At 41.6% G+C, this 21,302-nt stretch overlaps 1 protein-coding gene across 1 annotated transcript in view; it reads right to left on the reverse strand.

Moving 5' to 3' along the window:
• Positions 1–9,923: 9,923 nt before the first annotated feature.
• LOC307097669 (ribonuclease 4-like) overlaps positions 9,924–21,302 on the reverse strand; it is a gene marked incomplete at its 3' end in the record, with an annotated part of 85,660 nt that continues 74,281 nt past the window's right edge. Inside the window, exon 3 of the mRNA XM_079767735.1 lies at positions 9,924–10,173. Within this exon, the coding sequence (XP_079623861.1) occupies positions 9,924–10,173 (250 nt within the window). The remainder of the gene's footprint in view (positions 10,174–21,302) is intronic.

A 21,302-nucleotide genomic window follows, 5' to 3' on the forward strand; every position in this document is an offset into this window, starting at 1 on the left:
CATATCCCTTATGACTTTGAGTAATTATCTTTCTATCAGTCATAGCATTAAAATATCCATTCACACTCTAGTCCATTTATTAATTAATTGAATAACAAACATTACATAAGCTCTTCTGGGTACAAGGCATCCATGGGGTAGGAATAGGAGCTCCAGTTCACTGAGATGAAACAGTAAGATAGGAGGCCTATGAAGAAGATGGACTTTAAAAATATATATGTTTAATTTATTTTAGAGAGAAAGGAAGGGTGGGGGAGGAGAGAGAGAAAGAGAAACATTGATGTGAGACTGAAACATCTATTGGTTGCCTCCTGTATGAACCAAAACCAAATAAACCCACAACCTGGGTATATGCCCTGACCAGGTATCAAACTGGCAACCTTTTGGAGTATGGGATGACACTCAACCAACTGAGCCACACTGGCCAGGGCAAAGAGGGTCTTCTGAGCCCAGGGAAGAGTCAATCAGAGGTTTGTTAAAGACAAGATTCTAAGTATTTAAGTCAATAAATCAGCTGGCTATAAGAAGAGCAGTTGAGAGTAGTTTTGCCCTAAGGTGAAGGGAGACAGACCCAATTCCCTAAGAATTACTTGGTTTGTGGCTAAAGGTGGAATTATTATATACTAGTTAGAAAAAAAACAGAGAAGAGCATGGAAGAATTTATACAATGATTGGAAGTGGGTCTGGGTCAACTTTTACAGAAGACTGGAGGAAGAAGAATTCAAGCTTATTCTTAGGAACAAGGTGGATTATTCTCAGAGAATATTTTCTAGTTTCCCCATAAATGTACATACACTGTTACACAATAGACAAATGATGTTACTACGTGATCAGATAAAAGAACACCAAAGAAAACCTCTTAAGAACTTTCGTGAAGCCAAAATCCTTACAATTTGCTATAATGATTTTGTAACATCTTCCACAAAAGAAGAATAAGAGAGAGATTTCTGCCATCATCTCTCAAGAGTTTTCTGTCTAAACTGTGGGACTCACACTTCCCTGGGGCAGTGTGTCACACACATTCAAACATACCTATCCAGTAAATAGAATGCTTTTTTCTGCTGTAAGATTTTATGTCAATGATAGCTATTAAAAATGTGATTAAACAAGTATAGATTATAACAAAATAGAAAACAAATTTCATATTAACTTTAAGAACTTTATGTGTTAAGAAATGTGAAGATTTGAGAGTTGAAAAATATTTGGTGTTTCCAGAAAAATATTTGGTAGTTCCTGACAATATTTTTAGTTCTTTGGAGAAAAATTTAAGAAACATTCAGAGCCTTTAAAAACCATCATATCTTCCCCCACATTGTATCAAATAAATGTCAGTGTTTCCACATCCAATAATAAAAATGACTTTTCACTATAAATTTGAAACTGATTTTTATAATTTTGTTTTTCAAATTGTTTGTGAATCAGCAACTCACTTACTTTATGATTGGCTATGATTTCTTAGCAACCATCACACATAATAAGAAATTCTTACAATGGAAGAACAATTTGACCTTCAAGTTAGTCTCAAGTGTGATGTAATTCATATAAATTCTAAATTAAAAGAAAACAAATGGTACATTTTCATAGACATTAAATTAAATAGTAATCTTTATTTTGAACTTTTCTTATATGTACATCAATAAACATTTTTATGTCAAATATTTTTATATCCTTAAAGATGCCACAGGTTCTAGCATTAAGCCTGTAGTATTACTAAACAGCCCTTGGAGAATGACTGTAAATCTAGAAAGACCAGTAAATCCAGGGTTCTGATGGTTTCATGGGAAGGCATGTGAGAGAGAGACCAAAGTGAACACACTTTCTCATCATCATTTGGCATTGATACATCTTGTCTGTTTCATAATAACGATACACAAATTTGGCACACTGTTGAAGAACACCAAATTATACACTAAGGAAAATTTTGGTCATTCCACATTACTGAAATAAATAGCAGTGAAAAAGTTTCCATTAGGAACACTAATTACAATTTGTAATAGAATCAAGCGAAAGCATGTTCTTGGAACTTGAGCAACAAAGTGGTTCATGACTAAGGTGACCAGATTTTAACACTGGTAAAGCGGGACACCATTGACTGGCGGGGGGGGGGGGGGGGGGGTGTCTTTTTTTTTTTAGATATATTTTATTGATTTTTTTTTTACAGAGAGGAAGAGAGAGGGATAGAGAGTTAGAAACATCGATGAGAGAGAAACATTGATCATCTGCCTCTTGCACACACCCTACTGGGGATGTGCCCTCAACCAAGGTACATGCCCTTGACAGGAATCAAACCCGGGACTCTTGAGTCCGCAGTCCAACACTCTAGCCACTGAGCCAAACCGGTTTCGGCCCGGAGGGGGGAGAGGTTCTTGATTAAAAATTTGGTCTATATTGTAATCGCTTTTGGTTTTTTTAATAAAAGGAAATTCACTTAGATCATCGTTGAATTTGCATCCTCTTTTCTTACTCATTATGTTAAAAATCTAAAATAAAATAATTTAAAATCCTATCTAATAATAGAGTAAAATGTAAATTACCATCACTCCGCTACGCCCAGGATTGGGCGGCGGGAGGCTGGGGGGCGGGACTCGGGGTGGCCTATCCGGCCATTGAGAGGCAGGGATCCGCTGCCACTGAGAGGGGCGGGACTCCCGCCCCCTGCAACTCCCAACGGCCAGATCCAGGCCAAATCTGCGGCCGCTGAGGGGGCCTGCGCGGACACCTAGCTGCGCCTCTCAAGGGCAGGGTAGCCAGGTGTCCGCGGCAGCCCCCCTCAGCGTCCATTGAGAGGCGCAGGGGGTGGGAGTCCCGCCCCCTGCGCCTCTCAACAGCAGGGTAGCCCCCCTCAGTGGCCACGGACCATCAAAAGCGTGGGAGCTGGGTGCCTGTCCGCTCAGGCACCCAGCTCCCCGCGATCAAAAGCAAAAGTGTGGCAGCTGGATGCCTTTCCGCTCAAGCACCAGGCACTCAACTCCCCGCGATCAAAAGCAAAAGCGTGGCAGCTGGATGCCTTTCTGCTCAGACACCAGGCCTTTCAGAAGCCTCCTCCGCGCTGGAGGCTTCTGAAAGGCCTGGTGCACTAGCAGACAGGCACCGAGCTCCCCGTGATCAAAAGCAAAAGCGTGTAGGGGACCCTACACGTGCATGATTCAATCATGCACTGGGCCTCTAGTTATATTATAAATTATTATATAAATAATGCTTAAAAACACAGTAAGTAGGTACATAATTACATGAACATATTTTATTGTTAGTTTATAAATTAAATTAATTTGATTGTTATAAAGTAACTATATTTTAAAATTATTTTAATCCTATATTTCTTTCTAAATAATAACAATACTAACTTGTATTATTTTTCCTCTGAATTTGCCGTAACGTAAGTCGTAAGTGTCACTTTCAAGGCCTGCACTAGACTTTTTGCCGCCACTATAAAATATAAATAATACAAGTATTGTCTGCTAAATTCAAGAAAATTTATGTATTTAGGAAATAAATAAATAAATAAATAAATAAATAAATTACCTAAATTATCTAAATAGCTGATTTGTAATGACATCACTTGTTTAACTAGCTTACTAGCACGCAGTACGATGTGTATCGTCTGAGAGACAGTTACAAAATGTTTTCGTTGTTGCCAATCCCAAAAAATGCCATTGTTCATTAAGTCCAAACAATGGTGGTCGAATTCTAAGAACTGATCAACAATGCGAACTTTGATAAGCAGTTCTCGATAATCAGTTCTCAACAATTATTTGTTATTATTAAAGTTAACATTATAAAATTAACAAAAATAATATAAAACTCATATCCTGGCTAAATAGCCATATGGCCGCCGTAAACCATATATTCCCTTCCCGTTCTCCCCGTGTTCCCTAGCTTGTCGTGAATTCTTTCCAAAAATCTGGACTTTTTTAAAACGCCGCGGGACGCGGGACAAATTGTTAAAAATCGGGACTGTTCCGCCAAAAGCGGGATGTCTGGTCACCTTATTGATGACTGAAGACAGAAGAGCCAGCCCTAAAAGAATAACAAGTATTCATACATGGCCACTGCTTCAACACAGCTGCTGGCCTGCCAGGCTCCCCATTTGCCAAGCTCTTTACATTTACAGTGTGCTTTTTAGTCTTCTGGGTGTGTTTTCTTTTTCTAGTTTTGTGGAAGACCTCATCAAAGGTTTATTGATTTGGATTCATTTAAGTTTCTTGCTCTTTAATAGACAAATATTGCCTTCTAAGTCGAAGGCAATTATAGAATCTCAGGTTCCCCAGATGGAACAGGACCTTAGATTCACAAAGTCAACACCTCTCTGCCTGGAGGCAGAACCCCAGAGTTCAAAATCACCAAGTAGAGCCAGAGCTGTAGTAGCCAAAAGCGTCATTAGGTGGCAGTGGTGGGTAGAAATGTTGCCAATATCTTCCATGCTATAGTGGAAAGCAGAGGTCCTTGTAGGAGGTGGCAGTGCTGTACAGGTTGTGGGGATATTGTAGTTCAAAGAAGGGGGTCTGAGCTGCTGGGCCTGTCTGGGACTTAACTTACAGTCTATGATAAGTAACTATGGTTTTAATTTCCATACATGTAGCTTCACACTTTTATGTATTCTAGGTCAATATCCCTCAAAGCGGAAAGCATAACACCCAATGCATACTCCTTCCTTTATCTCTTTTCCTTTTCTTCCCTTCAGCCTGCCAGTATATCTTCTTTTGATCTTGGATATGTTCCACTTGGCTCTTAAAGAGCAATCAAAACTTTTTATAAGTAAAAAAAAAAAATTAGTAGGGAAGATTAGAAGAAAAAGGCTAAAAGCATTCTTTTTGTTTCTTTCCTGCTCTGCCACATTTAATGCCTGTTCCCTGGGCATCCAGATGCCCTTCAGCAAATGGCTTCCCCAGGTCTTTGGGGATTTTATCACAATTCAGGAATCCCTTCTAACCCTTCACTTGTTCGAAGTCTCACTAATCTCCCTTCATCCACACATAGAGACAATCCCAAAAGAAATCTGCTTTCATTTTAAACTTTAGAATCTGGTTCATTTTTTCTTAGTTCATAAGTTGGGCCCATAGACTTTAAAGGGGGGGGGGGAGGAGCGGGAATTGTTTCATTGAAATAGCTAAATGCCTAGAAATAGTATGTATATATTAAAAAAATACAGCAATAGATTACCCAGGGGTGCGAATCTTACAAGAATCAGGAAGAGTTGCTCCAACTGAAGATGGTTTCCACCTCTTTGTTCCTGGAGATGGGTTCCAGCTGTGTGCACTGGATCCCTCTGGTTCTAATTATATAGCGATCAAATGAACTGGGTGGGAAAACTAGTTCCAAAGAACCCTAATCCTGGCAGAGATGAGGAAACCAAAGACCCTGCCCTTGGCAAACAAGGAAATTCACCTTTTTCTTGGGAATGAATGGATCAAATATTTACCCCCTGGAGTGAATTAAGGAGTTGTTCTAAGAGGCAATGTTTGATGTTGGTTAGCAAGGTCCTTTGTCCCAAAGCTGCCCTTTTTCTAATGTTCGTGGTTCCTACTCTTGCCCATGACAGGACCAAGGTTTCATTGTTCACATACATGATCTAGATCCAGAAGATGCTGTTTCTGATCTATGGGCCAACTCCAAGAACTGCCTTGGTAGAACGCCAACAGCAGAATGCTGTTCCCCTGCACTGTCTATTTACAAACATAATTTGGTTTCATGAAAGGAAGCCATGCCAATAAGTAGGTTATTCATAGATTTCACAGAACCAGGAAAGCACTTGTAGAGAAGGTTATGTGACAGCTGTTAGTACCCACTTACTTGACCTCAGCCTCCCAGCTACTAAGCCTCAGAAATATCTTTGCCATATTTCCTCGGCTTCTCCTTACTTCATCCTCAGCTGTTCACAAGAGACTAACCAGGAGCCCCCAGTATTCTGTTCCTTGAGGCACAGCTGCAAACTGATCATCTCCACTGATAACCACCACTCCTTTAATGGTTAATTGATCTCATTGTCTCTCCATTGGATAGAACCCTTTTAATGAAGAATTATTGTCTTATCATCTCTATAGTCTTAATTTCTAAAACAGTGGCTGACACCTAGGCCCAAAATTCTTTTCATTATCCCTCATGGTCTAAAAATGCATTCTCCGATATCACTTTGGGGACCTCAACCATGCAGATTCTCCTGGCTTCTCTCAGGGCTCACCAGCACAACAGGGTTTGGTCGTGGTTACCAAACAAGGCAGGCAGAGTAGGAAGGCTTCCAAGGGTCTCAGGAAAGCTCTGCTTCTAGCTGACTGATAAATCCTTAAAATCCATGGATTGCCTTCACTTTGGAGGCATTGGTCCCTGTTCCAAAGCACTTTCTCCTAGGAGACATTAACTCTTTAAACAGCTGCCAGTGGGTTACACATGCTTGGGCACATGCTCTAGAGCCTGTCTTAGGAACAGTTTTGGTAACCAGAAGGGCCTGAGGACTTAAGGAGGAAGAAAAATGGATGAAGCAGGGTAATAAAAAAAAAAACTAGGGAAGTTCCCTGGCAAGTAGAATAATGAAAATAGAGACAAAATATTTAAACAAAGGGCCAAGCAATCAACAGCCAATCATAAAACATTAGACTCTGAGGGATGGGAGGGTAATGGAGGGATAAGGACACATATGTAATACCTTAATCAATAAAGAAATAAAAAAATAATATTTGTTAGATAAATGGATCAATAAAGGAAAAAAACCCAAACATATGACTCTATCTTCCCTAACCAAGGACACTTAGGAGCAGGTGTCCTTGGTTATGGAAGGATACCTAACGAACCAGAGAGTAGCTAAAATCACCCTAGTCAGGGAGATAGGTAACAGAGACCCAGTGGTGCCATTAGTGCCAAACCCAAGAACGAATGAGGTCAGGGGAATAAATAACAAAAAACCCAATTAGAGCCAGACAATTCCAAGATAGGGCTAAAGATGACAAGAGAATGATCCCAAACCCCACTATACGCTCATTTGATACATAAGCATGTTAAAATACGTGCCTAAAAGCTGATGAATATTCTAATGGAGACCTCCCCTAAAATTCCCTTCTACAGAAAACAGATTAATCCTCAAGACATGCTCTTCCCTGAGCACACCAATGCCACCCTTTTCTCAGGTGTGTAATTTTACTTGCTTTCTCCTAAATTCCCACGGTCCTCCTCTTGTCTAACTTTTCAGTGAGCCAACAGCAATCCACACTTGACTCACTTTTGACTCTCACACTTTTACTTCTCAGTGATCTAGCAGCTAAGTCTAGGCTCACATCTCTTGCTGTGACTTCCTTTTCTGAGTTTAGGCAGCCCCGTCAAGGGTCACTTCTGTTACTGTGACCTTGCTTCTTCTATCCAAAGCACTTCCTTTGTGTCACGGTCCCAACCTTTAATAAACATACTCTCAAAATCAACTGGGCTTGTGACTTGAATTCTTTCCTGCAGAAGTAAAAAACCCACACATCCCGGACCTGCTGGCTCAGTTCTGTCCCATTCTGGAGACATGGGCAGCATGCAGAACCCAAAAAGGACAAACATCATCTGCTTTTCAGTTGTGTTGTGACAGAGTCCTGCCTGAGCTTCACTTTCCCCCATCGTCTCTCTGCTTGCCTTCATCTCCTACCAAATCCTGAGCTAAAAGGAAAAAAGTTGAAGGTAGCGAGAAGAGGACCAAGCACACTGCCATAAACGCTTTCCCTCAGTACTTGGTGCCTCAGGGTTACTGAAGCCTCTGGAGAGGACGGTGCAGGCATGTCTCTGACCAGAACATTTGTTCTGCCAAACACCAAAGTTCAATGTCTTTTAGGAGTAAAGAAAGGTAACACGGTATGGGGTCCTTAGAGTGGTCTCTACTGGCACACAGCAGAGTGCCCAAATCCTCACTGTCCTTTGTGGGCAGACAAGGTATTTGGGAGTGGGACCTATTTTCAATTAATCACATATCACCTTTTCAAGAGACACTGAGAAGTGAGTTCTAAAAAGTTATCAAAGAGGCACTTGTTGGGGAAGGTGGCTGCCAGGCCCATTCCAACACCCTGAGTGCCTCAGCAGTCCCAGGAGACTGAGGCAGCAGCCACCTCCCACAGCCTTGGGGACAAGATGACTTGATCAACACAACCCTTCTCTGATGAATCGCCTAACAACAGAGACAAGACACTCCACTCCGATGTCACATTCACACACAAAGAGTCCCATGACCTGAAACACCAGTTCCAGCCCAGCTCACACAGACAGATCAGCCTCTGGGTTTAATTTGGCAGTGATGGCGAGGAGCAGCCTCCATCCTCTGAACACAGCCACATCCCTTCTCTGTCTCAAGGATTTTAGTGAATAACCTTAGTGAAATCCACAACCTACCTACATGTTTGACAGTGCAGAGTCAGGTGAATGGTGAATGGTTGCTTTTATTCTAATTGTTTTATTTTCAGCTTGGCACAATGAGGTTATGAGGAAACAGAAAATGAGGTTTTTGAGAAAAAAGTTTTACAATTTTATTAAAGTGCATCGAAGTGCTTATCCATTTGTGTTTCAAAATATAACAGAAAATTATAGTCTCTGATTAATAAACACTATATCTTTGTCAATGATTGTAATAGATGTGAAATAATTGCCAATTGAAAAATCTACACTAATAAAAGAGAAACATGCAAATTGACCATCATTCTGCTATACCCACCAACCAATCAGAAGTAAGTATGCACATTAGCCCAACAAAGATGGCGGCAGCCAAGGAGCTGGAGCAAGCAGGAGGCTTGGGTTGCCCCAGGCGGGATCGGGCCTAAACGGGCAGTCGGACATCCCTCTCACAATCCAGGACTGCTGGCTCCCAACTGCTTGCCTGCCTGCCTTCCTGATTGCCCCTAACCGCTTCTGCCCGTCAGCCTATCACCCCCTAACCACTCTGCTGCCATCCTGTTTGCCCCCAACTTCCCTCCTCTGCCAGCCTGGTCACCCCTAACTGCCCTCTCCTGCAGGGTTGATCACCTCCAACTGCCCTCCCTTGCAGGCTTGGTCCCTCTCAACTGCCCTCCCTTGCAGGCTGGGTGCCTCCCAACTGCCCTCCCCTGCTGGCCATCTTGTGGTGGCCATCTTGTGTCCACATGGCGGCAGGATCTTTGACCACATGGGGGCAGCTATATTGTGTGTTGCAGTAATGATCAATCTGCATATTACTCTTTTATTAGATAGGATAGAGGCCTGGTACAGGGGTGGGGGCCAGCTGGTTTGCCCTGAAGGGCATCCCGGAACAGGTGGGGGTTCCCTTCGGGTGTGGGGCGGCCTGAGCGAGGGGCCTGTGGTGGTTTGCAGGCCGGCCACACCCCCTGGCAACCTAAGCGGAGACCCTGGTATCTGGGATTTATTTTCCTTCTACAATTGAAACTTTGTAGCCTGGAGTGGAGCCAAGCCTGGGGCTCCCTCCGAGGCAGGCAGCCATTTGTGTTGGGGTTATAATTGCAACTTTGTTGCCTTAAGCGGGTGGGCCCGGCCAGGGTGTGCGGAAAGCTTTGCTTCCCCTGTTGCCGGCGGCAACCCTGGCCTGCTCTCTCAAACTCCATTCTTCCGCCATTTGTTTGAATTTGTTTACCTTCTATAATTGAAACTTTGTAGCTTGAGTGGAGGCTTAGGCCTGGCAAGGGCAGGCTGAAAGCTTGGCTTGCTCTGTTACCTAGGAAACCTTGCTCTCTGTGGCTGTAGCCATCATGATTTAGGTTAATTTGCATACTCGCTCTGATTGGATGGTGGGCGTGGCTGGTGGGTGTGGCTTGTGGGTGTGTCAGAGGTATTGTCAATTTGCATATTTGTCTATTATTAGATAGGATGCCTCCATTTCTCTTTGATACATTTAAAAGAATGGATTACATAGAGAAAAAGAAGTAGACGTAAGCAGAGAAAACTGCCTGAGATAGCTCAAATACATTACTCATTGCTTGCTATTCAAGGAGTAAGTTAAAGGTCAACCACGGGGCCATAACCCCTGCAGGGTAGTATCTGTCAAAGTGCACAGGCACCGGGGGGTTACCCTCACAGGCAATGACCACACACCTAGTGCTGGCCCTGGCCCCATATCTGCAGTTGGGGGCTGAGGAACTTCCTGTATCTCTGCAATCTGTAATACTTACTACACCCTCATGGCAGTTCATCTTGCCATTCTTGCACCAGATATTGGTGGTGCTGCAGATGCTATGAATGTTTCAGATGTCTTCGTGGATGAAGGTGTTGAATTTCTTGCAATGAATGAAACTGAGTCATCCTCCATCTTTGCATCATCAAGTTACAGTATTTAATGTCACCAACTGTCACTGTAGGATCCACATGTTGCCACAGGAATTGTTGGTACATGGGCTGGCCATAGAGGGCTACACCACCCCCAGCCCCAGCCCCAGCCCCAGGCCCAGGAGGGTCAGCAGCTGTAGGGGGCCGCCTGAGAAGACACATGGGCATTTTCTCTTTAATTATCGTCAGCTGAGCTCAGGGCGATGGGCAGAGCCACGCCCTGGGAACATGCTTCCCTATGCTTACTTGACATCCCCATGACTATTTTAAAAACTGGCCATGTTAATCAGTTCTGACTTCATAGCAGCCAAGGTGTCAGCAGGGGCGGGAATAGATATGTAAATCTAGGCCTATAAAAATAAACGCGCTGGTGGCTTGCGTTGTCATATGCTGCCTCTCCATCAGAGAGAAAATGGCATCCCACCTGGCCCCCAGCTTTAAATCTATTTCTGCGTCTTCTTTGTTTATTTCTATTATTTCTCAATCCCTGGCCGCCTCCACTTATAACCGGTTCGTTCATCTCTCTTTCTGCGCGGGACATGGAAAAGGGAGATCCCTGCCATGTATGGCTCCCACCGCTTCAGGCCCCCGCAAGCAGCAAGAGCAGAAGCAATGAAAGGGTCTTCTGTTGAGCCATCACTACCTTGGAGGTGCCTGGAGAGAAACCAAGGGGAAGGAGAAAAGAAGGTAACAAATGGGCACCAGAGAGAGGTGTTGAGAATGGCAAGTTGATATTTCCTCAATTCTATAGTCCACTCTTCCTCCCCACTTCTCTGCTCACAACTTTTCTCATCACTGCTTCCCAAAGAGTGAAAAGTCTGCAAACATGATCTTCTCTGAAAGCAAGAGCTTTTCTCTTATAGAGAGACTCTGCTGTAGCCAGTACAATGACTCAGGGCAGAGACTGATGGGCTGGATGTCCAGGTGTTTATGTCCTGTATGGTCAGGGTGTGAAACAGGAGAAAAGGCAGATCTCAATGAAACTGAAGTTGTCTGTCTCTTGAGGAAATTCTCTAGTCATGTGATCTTTGGAGAGTGTTTGGTTCCCTAGAGACTCTGATTCCCAAAAGTTTGGATAGACAGGATATGCCAATGAGAGTTTATGAGCTGGTTTTAATTCCTGACATCTGGGAATTGAGGAAGGTGTAAAAAAAAGGATAGAGTAATGTTTAGGGTTAGGCTTCCCTCTCATGTGTCTATTTTTTTTAATTAAATATTTCAATTATAGTTTATATTTAATATTATATTAGTTTTTGGTGTACCACATAGTGATTAGACATTTATATATCTTACAAAGTGGTCACTCCATAAGCCTAGTACCCATTTGACACCATTACAATGCTATTGACTATATTCCCTATGCTTACTTGACATCCCCATGACTATTTTAAAAACTGGCTATTTGTATTCTTAATTACTTGATCTTTTCACTCATGGGGCTATTTTTATTAATGGTATTAAAATCAAGTCTTTTCTGAAATCTTATTAGTCCTATTAAAAAAAAAAACACCCACAAAATAAAAATTAGAGTATCCAGCCAAAGTGCTCTGAAGATAGTAAATATTGGTTGAGTGAACTAATAAACAAAACGAGGGAATTAATGAAGAAATGAAATGGAATGGATATAGGGAATGAAGATGATTCCCAGGCTTGTGGAATTGACTGATAAAAGAAATTTTTAAAAATAAATCTCAACAGCTCAATCTCCACAAAAGAGAACTTGGATGTCTTTTTTTTTTCCTTGTTGTTTCTATACACAACCTAAAAACTAGGCCTTGGTGATATACTCCATCATCATGCATGCATCATTGATCCTGTGTCTGTCTTGTCAATAGCGGTTGCTATTTCTCTGTCTTCTCTAGTTGCAGGATCATTTTGTTGGCACTTTTGACAGTGGAAAATAAACATATATTTTATAGAGTTTAAAAACAACAACACAAAAACTAAACAGAACCCTTCAGAGCCACAACGAAGAAAGCATTGCCATATAGTGTCAGGACATTGCTTCTGGTGACCAAGGAAAGAAAACCCAGGCCTATCTGGCTCTAAAATCAGTGCTTTTCCCACATCTTCTACTGCCTCTCTCTTTCCACTTCCCACATATTTGGGATATTCAAGACATTTATGTTCAGAGTTGCTTCTGTCTAGCAACAGAGTTTAATCAGGGGTGAAATAGGGGAGGAGTGGAAGTGGGAATCGCTCACCAACACCAGCTAGCTAGGTGCTGCCACATGACGGTCACTCCTGGGATTGGCATGAACTCATGAATGGTGAATCTCCTTTACCCTGGCAAGGAGGCACTAGAGCAGCAATGAGGCTCTAGAGCAGAAATTTTTAACCTTTTTCATCTCATGGCACACATAAACTAATTATTAAATTCTGCAGCACACCAGAAAATATATTACCTGACAGTCTGACTAAATAAATAGGTATAATTTTGATTCATTCACACCAGGCAGCTATTGTGTTGGTTGTCATTTTTTAATTTGACAATCTAAGGGAAAAGTGGTCAGTGCTCCTGATTAAATAGTCAGGTATTGCATGTTTTAAAAATTCTCGCGACATACCCATTGAAAGTCACTATACTAGAGCAAATAAAATAAATCTCTGACTCAACAGGAAGTGAGCAACCCAAAACAGAAAGGACAGTTTTTTGAGGGTCATACAGGCCCATTTCTACATATGCAGTCGGAGGGCTGATCGTAGCTGAAGTCCTGGTTTGATGTATATGGGTACAACTGTCCTTTGTTTTCAAAGATGCTGCTTCATGATAGCAGGTCACACTGTCTGGGTGACTGAAATGGCTAATGAGGGACCTGCATACCAGTTTCAAACATAACTTAATTCTTTAAAATGCTATCTCCTATATTCACAGCCACCTTTTGCTTGTATACAAACAGCTAGAAAGCTCTAGGTCACATACCAGTACCTATAGCTGTAGATATGAGATATGAGAGCAGGGAGAAATGATGCTTGATTATCTCCTCATCTTTAGACTAATGGATTGAATTTTTAAAGGCACACTTAGCACTTGGGTAATAGCTTCACTGCAACAATACACTTTGGGATATTTTCCACAAATCTAATCTTGCATAGTTAATCTTTCACCTTTGATTTTGCATAGTTTTATCTACCTTTTCTCATCTTGCTTCTTTGTGTCCAAGATATCTATACTAATAAAAGGGTAATATGATAATTAGACCAGGAGACCTCCATATGTCCTTCCAGACAAAGCCATGGTGGCGGGGCCAAGGCAGAGGTGGTTAGGGGCAATCAGGCCAGCATGGGAGAGCAGTTAGGAGGATCAGGCCAGCAAGGGAAAACAGTTAGGGGTGATCAGGCTGGCAGGGGAGCTATTAGGGGCATCAGGCAGGCAGGTAGGCAAGTGGTTAGGAGCCAGTGGTTAGGAGCCAGATTGCGAGAGGGATGTCCAACTGCCGGTTTAGGGTTGGGCCTAAACCGGCAGTCGGACATCCCCTGAGGAGTCCTGGATTAGCGAGGGTGCAGGCCGGGCTGAGGTACATCCCGGCCACCCTCCCATGCACGAATTTTGTGCACTGGGCCTCTAGTGATTTAGAAAGATAACGGGCTACAGAGAAGACCTAAACTATTCATGCAAGAGCAAACCCACAGCCTCAGCCACAATAACCAACTAATTTAACAAGACATCAACAAATATTTACCAACAGAAGTCCATTGTAGACATCAATGAGTGTATCTTAAGGCTGTAGCTTCAACAGAAAATGAAATGATCCCCAAACCATCCCAACACATACTTTTTGGTCAGAGCTTGCCCCAAAGCCTCTCTCCACTCTATGACATTGATTCCCAATAAGAACTTCTTTTGATACTGTGACCCCAAAGAACTAGCTCTGCCACATTAACTATATGATCTTGGGGAAAGTACTTAACCTCTCTCAGCATTATTACTCTTAAGTAAGTGAGCATAATAATACCTTTCACTTAGGGGTGTTAGGAAGAATAAAGGATAAAATCAATGTAAAGTACTTATCATAATGCCAGGTACATGGTAGGTGCTCAGTGTAAGAAACATGCCTCTGATTCAAATTTTATAGAAAAGAAACATCGTGTGGCCAGGCAGTTACTGAATTTCCCTAGAGCAGTGGTCGGCAAACTCATTAGTCAACAGAGCCACATATCAACAGTACAACAATTGAAATTTCTTTTGAGAGCCAAATTTTTTAAACTTAAACTTCTTCTAACACCACTTCTTCAAAATAGACTCGCCCAGGCAGTGGTATTTTGTGGAAGAGCCACGCTCAAGCTGCCAAAGAGCCGCATGTGGCTCACGAGCCGCAGTTTGCCAACCGCGGCCCTAGAGCAAACAGAATGTAGGCAGTGGGGAGAAGGTATGAGAGCTGTGCACATGGCTGATAGCACATTTTCCCATAAAATTCCCCTAAACCAGCGGTTCTCAACCTGTGGGTCACGACCCCTTTGGGGGTCGAACGACCCTTTCACAGGGGTCGCCTAAGACCATCGGAAAACACAGACATGTACATTACGATTCATAACAGTAGCAAAATTACAGTTATGAAGTAGCAACGAAAATAATTTTATGGTTGGGGGTCACCACAACATGAGGAACTGTATTAAAGAATTGCGAAATTAGGAAGGTGAGAACCACTGCCCTAACTAAACAAAGGGAGGTGGAGTCAACTAGAAAGTTCTCAGCCAAAAGAAAAAAGAAAAAAAAGAAAAGATCTCAGCCAATATTTTAAATGGCCCAAATGGGAGATAGCAAGACCTAGGCGATGTATAAAGAAACAGGCGACTTCGTAGGACTAAGCCAATTAGGAACCAAAGGAGGGACTAAATAAATAATCTATGTTCCCTTCCCCACTTGTGTGCCGCATGATGGACAACCCACTCTCGAGAGTGTTATTAAAAGTCTCATTTTTGCCATGTTTCTGTTTCCCAGTCCATCATTTGAAATTTAGACAGGTGAGCCTTTTCTCAAAACTTGGGGGCTTGTCTGGGATTTCTGTGCCCAGACTAGGGAGGGACCCTGGTTGAAGGGTAGGTGCGTCCCACCCAATTTTGGGTGGCCCTTTGCCTGGGCCCTGTCTCTTTGCGGGTGCCATAGATAAGCCTGAGACTGTTTTTCTTTGGAAGGTGGCGAAAATGATACCAAGAGGGTACATGCCCAGCAACCAGGCAAGTCTCATGCGGGCCAAGGTGGAAATACCATCTTGGTGGTTGGGTATCCTCAGAGGTCGGGTATATGTGACTGGGAAATGTCTGACATATAAAGCTAGTGTGGAGTTCTGATCTGCTCTTCCGTTCTCCCACAAGGGAAATGGCCAGAGAGGGACAAAACAGATCTCGGGGAGTGTGAGACATCTCTAAAATGGGGGATTGAGCACAGTGCGAGCCATCTCCAATATGGGGGACTGAGCAGGAACAGAGTCACAAAGGACTTTCCAAGGATGGGAAATAAAAATTCTAGGCCTAGGTAGAATTCTTCCCCAAATAGTCTATTTGGGAGAATGCTGAATTTCAGGGGAGGGACAGTCCCCGAACCACGGACAGGAGATATTGCTCTGCTTCGGTGGTTTTTTAATGCAGGGCACTCTGTGGTGTAAATTTTAGTGCATTGTGCACACCTGTATAAGAGCGTTTCTGTTGATGTTTTGTGTTTTTTGTTGTTTGGTTCAATTTGTTTAAAGATGGGGCATGTCCTGCTTTGGGGAAGCCCAGTTATGTGCATTGAGGCTGAACATGGGACAGAGATTGTCAGAATGTACTCTTCCTGCTCTCCTTCTCAGGGCATCAGTCACCAGAAACTCTTAGCTAGTGAGATTTCTGTCTGTGTGTCTAATGTAATTTTGGCTTTCTATCTTTTGGGGCCTTTAGTTTGCTGTTCCCTGGTTTATGAATATAGGGTCAAAGATTACATGGGGAAGTAGGAATTACGGGCAAGCAATGCAGTCTGGGTTGGGACTCCATTGTTTGGGCAACAGGGTTAATGTTTTCATGATAATGGACAGTTTTTGAATAAGAATGTACTGCATCCCAAGGAGGGAGGGGACATATGACTCCTAGCCAGGTGGTATGTCCTGGTTAGGCAATCATGGCTAACAGATTAATATTTCCCATAACCATAACTAGTCCCCAATGTTCTATTTTTGCCCATAACACTGGGAGGAACAGCTCTGTAGAAAAACCCTCCAGGAAGGTGCAGAAATAGCAGTGAAGGTGGGCAGGGGAGGGGGAACTCCTGTTTTTATAAAGGAAAATAAAATAAAATGGTACTTTCATATTAAAGCCACTGAAGGCCAGTAAATTATGCCTATTACAAAATCTGCCAAGAAAATGCCTTGGGTAAAATAATTGGCTTTAAAATCTGAAGTTTGTTAATACATAATAAATAGATGTAACTAAAGAAAGGGTTTATGATAAAGCTTTTTAGGTGATACATATAGATATAGATGATATAGATATAGATATATCTATGACTAAACATAGTTTTCCATAATTTTTTGGTAATTTAAAACTTTGGAGTTTGCTGGGTTAAATAGCAAAATATTTAAATATCTAGGTATTTTGGAGTAACGGGATACTGAAATATTAATCTGAGTTTGCCTCTTATAGAGAATTTAGAGGATAGATTTGAATCCATTAATGAATATGCCTTGTGTTTTATTGAAATATATCTTTTAAAATGTGAAAACTAGCCCTGACCAGTTTGGCTCAGTGGATAGAGCTTCGGCCTGTGGACTGAAGGGTCCCAGGTTTGATTCCGGTCAAGGGCATGTACCTTGGTTGCAGGCGCATCCCCAGTAGAGGGTGTGCAGGAGGCAGCTGATCGATGTTTCTCCCTCATTGATGTTTCTAACCCTCTATCCCTCTCCCTTCCTCTATGTATAAAATCAATAATATATATATATTTTAAAAAATGCGATAACTTAAGAGAGAGGTAAAATTTAATCTGCTGGTATTTCATTCTAAACACTACTTAAAGTTTAACATTTGTAAAAGTAATATTGACTTATTTGACAGCAAAAATAATTTGCTCCTCAAAATTCTGCTTAGCAGCCATGTGCCCTGGAATTTCCCAGCTCTGTTATAAGATGAATTTAACATCCTTACACTCACAAAAACGGAAAATCTACCTCCCTAATGACTGAGAATGAAGTAACTAATAGGGAAAAAGGCATTTGTATTACATGCCATTCTCTCTGCGAGCTGTTGAGTAGAGAAAATGGGGGAAAATCCATAGGCCAAGAACTGATGAGAAGACTTTGATTCTTATTGATTTCAGAGACATTTTTATTTATTACATATTGTAAAACAGAAAACAAAAGATCCAGGCAGCTCATTTTCTGGGCCCCTGGCAATGAATGCGGCCACCCCTGTTCTAGAGTGTGTAGGGGAAATGCCAGGAATAGAGAGCAGAGCCAACTCTGGGCTAGTGGCCTGCTGATTTTGGTATGACAACGGTCTTCGCCAAGTGGACAGGCAAGCCATGTTCACAGGCAATAACAATGTATCTGAAATCTGCTGTGGCTCTGTAGTAGCAGGGAGGCTGGGTGGACCCTCCATGGTGCTTGCAAATAGTGACCTGGAAAGGAGCCTTGCTTATTCTGAAATTTGTCCCATAAGGCTTTCCATTCTCATCTTCACAGACAGCCTTGATTTTATTCTTGGTGCCATGAATAAAGGTGTTGGTGTCTTTGCAGGGTGAAGTCAAGCCTCGTTCGCTCATCGTGTCATCACAGTACTTGTCATTGTGGCCACGTGGTTTGCGATCATAGTGCTGGTCCAGGAAGTGTGTGTACCTCTGGTCATCTGGATCCTGGTTTGGTTGGGTCAGACAGGACCCCAGCATGAAGATCAACAACAGGGGACCCAGGCCCATCATCATATCTTCCAACAAGCCTCCTGACAAGGGCAAAAGGTATGGTAGAACAAATTAGGCTAAAAGGGCAAATGAGAATAAAAGGACAGGGACCTGCTGGACTAGTGACAGGGCATCATGAGTCCAGTATCCTCAGTCACCTAAATTATATCTTTTCTCTTCCTCATTAATCTCACATTTCTTGTCAAACATTCTTTTGGAAAAATCAATCTAAGTGTTCTGAACACAACTTCCTGCCCAAACCATTCTTTCATATCCCTTATGACTCTGAGTAATTATTTTTCTATCAGTCATAGCATTAAAATATCCATTCACACTCTAGTCCATTTATTAATTAATTGAATAACAAACATTACATAAGCTCTTCTGGGTACAAGGCATCCATGGGGTAGGAATAGGAGGTCCAGTTCACTGAGATGAAACAGTAAGATAGGAGGCCTATGAAGAAGATGGACTTTAAAAAAATATATGTTTAATTTATTTTAGAGAGAAAGGAAGGGTGGAGGAGGAGAGAGAGAGAGAGAAACATTGATGTGAGACTGAAACATCTATTGGTTGCCTCCTGTATGCACCAAAACCAAATAAACCCACAACCTGGGTATATGCCCTGACCAGGTATCAAACTGGCAACCTTTTGGAGCATGGGATGATGCTCAACCAACTGAGCCACACTGGCCAGGGCAAAGAGGGTCTTCTGTGCCCAGGGAAGGGTCAATCAGAGGTTTGTTAAAGACAAGATTCTAAGTATTTAAGTCAATAAATCAGCTGGCTATAAGAGAGCAGTTGAGAGCAGTTTTGCCCTGACGTGAAGAGAGACAGACCCAATTCCCTAAGAATTAGTTGGTTTGTGGTTAAAAGTGGAATTATTATATACTACTTAGAAAAAAAAACAAAGAGCATGGAAGAATTTATACAATGATTGGAAGTGGGTCTGGGTCAACTTTTACAGAAGACTGGAGGAAGAAGAATTCAAGCTTATTCTTAAGAACAAGTTGGATTATTCTCAGAGAATATTTTCTAGTTTTCCCATAAATGTACATACACTGTTACACAATAGACAAATGATGTTACTATGTGATCAGATAAAAGAACACCAAAGAAAACCTCTTCAGAACTTTCGTGAAGCCAAAATCCTTACAATTTGCTATAATGATTTTGTAACATCTTCCACAAAAGAAGAATAAGAGAGAGAAGGAGATTTCTGCCATCATCTCTCAAGAGTTTTCTGTCTAAATTGTGGGACTCACACTTCCCTGGGGCAGTGTGTCACACACATTCAAACATACCTATCCAGTAAATAGAATGCTTTTTTCTGGAGTAAAATTGTATGTCAATGATACCTATTAAAAATGTGATTAAACAAGTATAGATTATAACAAAATAGAAAACAAATTTCATATTAACTTTAAGAACTTTATGTGTTAAGAAATGTGAAGGTTTGAGAGTTGAAAAATATTTGGTGTTTCCAGAAAAATATTTGGTAGTTCCTGACAATATTTTTAGTTCTTTGGAGAAAAATTTAAGAAACATTCAGAGCCTTTAAAAACCATCATATCTTCCCCCACATTGTATCAAATAAATGTCAGTGTTCCCACATTCAATAATAAAAATGACTTTTCACTATAAATTTGAAACTGTTTTTTATAATTTTGCTTTTCAAATTGTTTGTGAATCAGCAACTCACTTACTTTATGATTGGCTATGATTTATTAGCAACCATCACACATAATAAGATATTCTTACAATGGAAGAAAAATTTGACCTTCAAGTTAGTCTCAAGTGTGATGTAATTCATATAAATCCTAAATTAAAAGAAAACAAATGGTACATTTTCATAGACATTAAATTAAATAGTAATCTTTATTTTGAACTTTTCTTATATGTACATCAATAAACATTTTTATGTCAAATATTTTTATATCCTTAAAGATGGCACAGGTTCTAGCATTAAGCCTGTATTATTACTAAACAGCCCTTGAAGAATGACTGTAAATCTAGAAAGACCAGTAAATCTGATGGTTTCCTGGGAAGGCATGTGAGAGAGAGACCAAAGTGAACACTCTTTCTCATCATCATTTGGCATTGATACATCTTGTCTGTTTCATAATAACAATACACAAATTCATCATACTGTTGAAGAACACCAAATGATACACTAGGAAAAATTTTGGTCATTCCACATTACTGAAATAAATAGCAGCTGAAAAAGTTTCCATTAGGAACACTAATTACAATTTGTAATAGAATCAAGTGAAAGCATGTTCTTGGAACTTGAGCAAAAAAGTGGTTCATGACTGAAGACAGAAGAGCCAGCCCTAAAAGAATAACAAGTATTCATACATGGCCACTGCTTCAACACAGCTGCTGGCCTGCCAGGCTCCCCATTTGCCAAGCTCTTTACATTTACAGTGTGCTTTTTAGTCTTCTGAGTGTGTTTTCTTTTTCTAGTTTTGTGGAAGACCTCATCAAAGGTTTACTGATGTGGATTCATTTAAGTTTCTTGCTCTTTAATAGACAAATATTGCCTTCTAAGTCGAAGGCAATTATAGAATCTCAGGCTCCCCAGATGGAACAGGATCTTAGATTCACAAAGTCAACACCTCTCTGCCTGGAGGCAGAACCCCAGAGTTCAAAATCAGCAAGTAGAGCCAGAGCTGTAGTAGCCAAAAGCGTCATTAGGTGGCAGTGGTGGGTAGAAATGTTGCCAATATCTTCCACGCTATAGTGGAAAGCAGAGGTCCTTGTAGGAGGTGCCAGGGCTGTACAGGTTGTGGGGATATTGTTGTTCAAAGAAGGGGGTCTGAGCTGCTGGGCCTGTCTGGAGTTTCTGTCTAAACACTCTGTGCTTAAATAATAAAGACCAAGGACACCCCATTAGATACAAGTTTCAAAGCAAAAGTCACATAACTCAGGATCTGCCCACAAGGATATCGCAAAATAAAGATATACCTATTGCCAATTTCCAGGGCTGCCATTTCCAACCTTTCATCCAATCACCTGTCTCCATGTCAGTGTCTCCTACTGGTGTACACTCTACAGGAGGGCAGAGCCCATATTACTCACCTTAAATCACAGTGCCTGCCTCACAGTAGACCCTCAATATTTTTTATTTTATTTTTTTAGTGCTTGACTTAATTTTCCTCTTCAGGCTTAA

The sequence above is a fragment of the Cnephaeus nilssonii genome, assembly GCF_951640355.1.
Source record: "Cnephaeus nilssonii genome assembly, chromosome: 4".
Taxonomy (NCBI): domain Eukaryota; kingdom Metazoa; phylum Chordata; class Mammalia; order Chiroptera; family Vespertilionidae; genus Cnephaeus; species Cnephaeus nilssonii.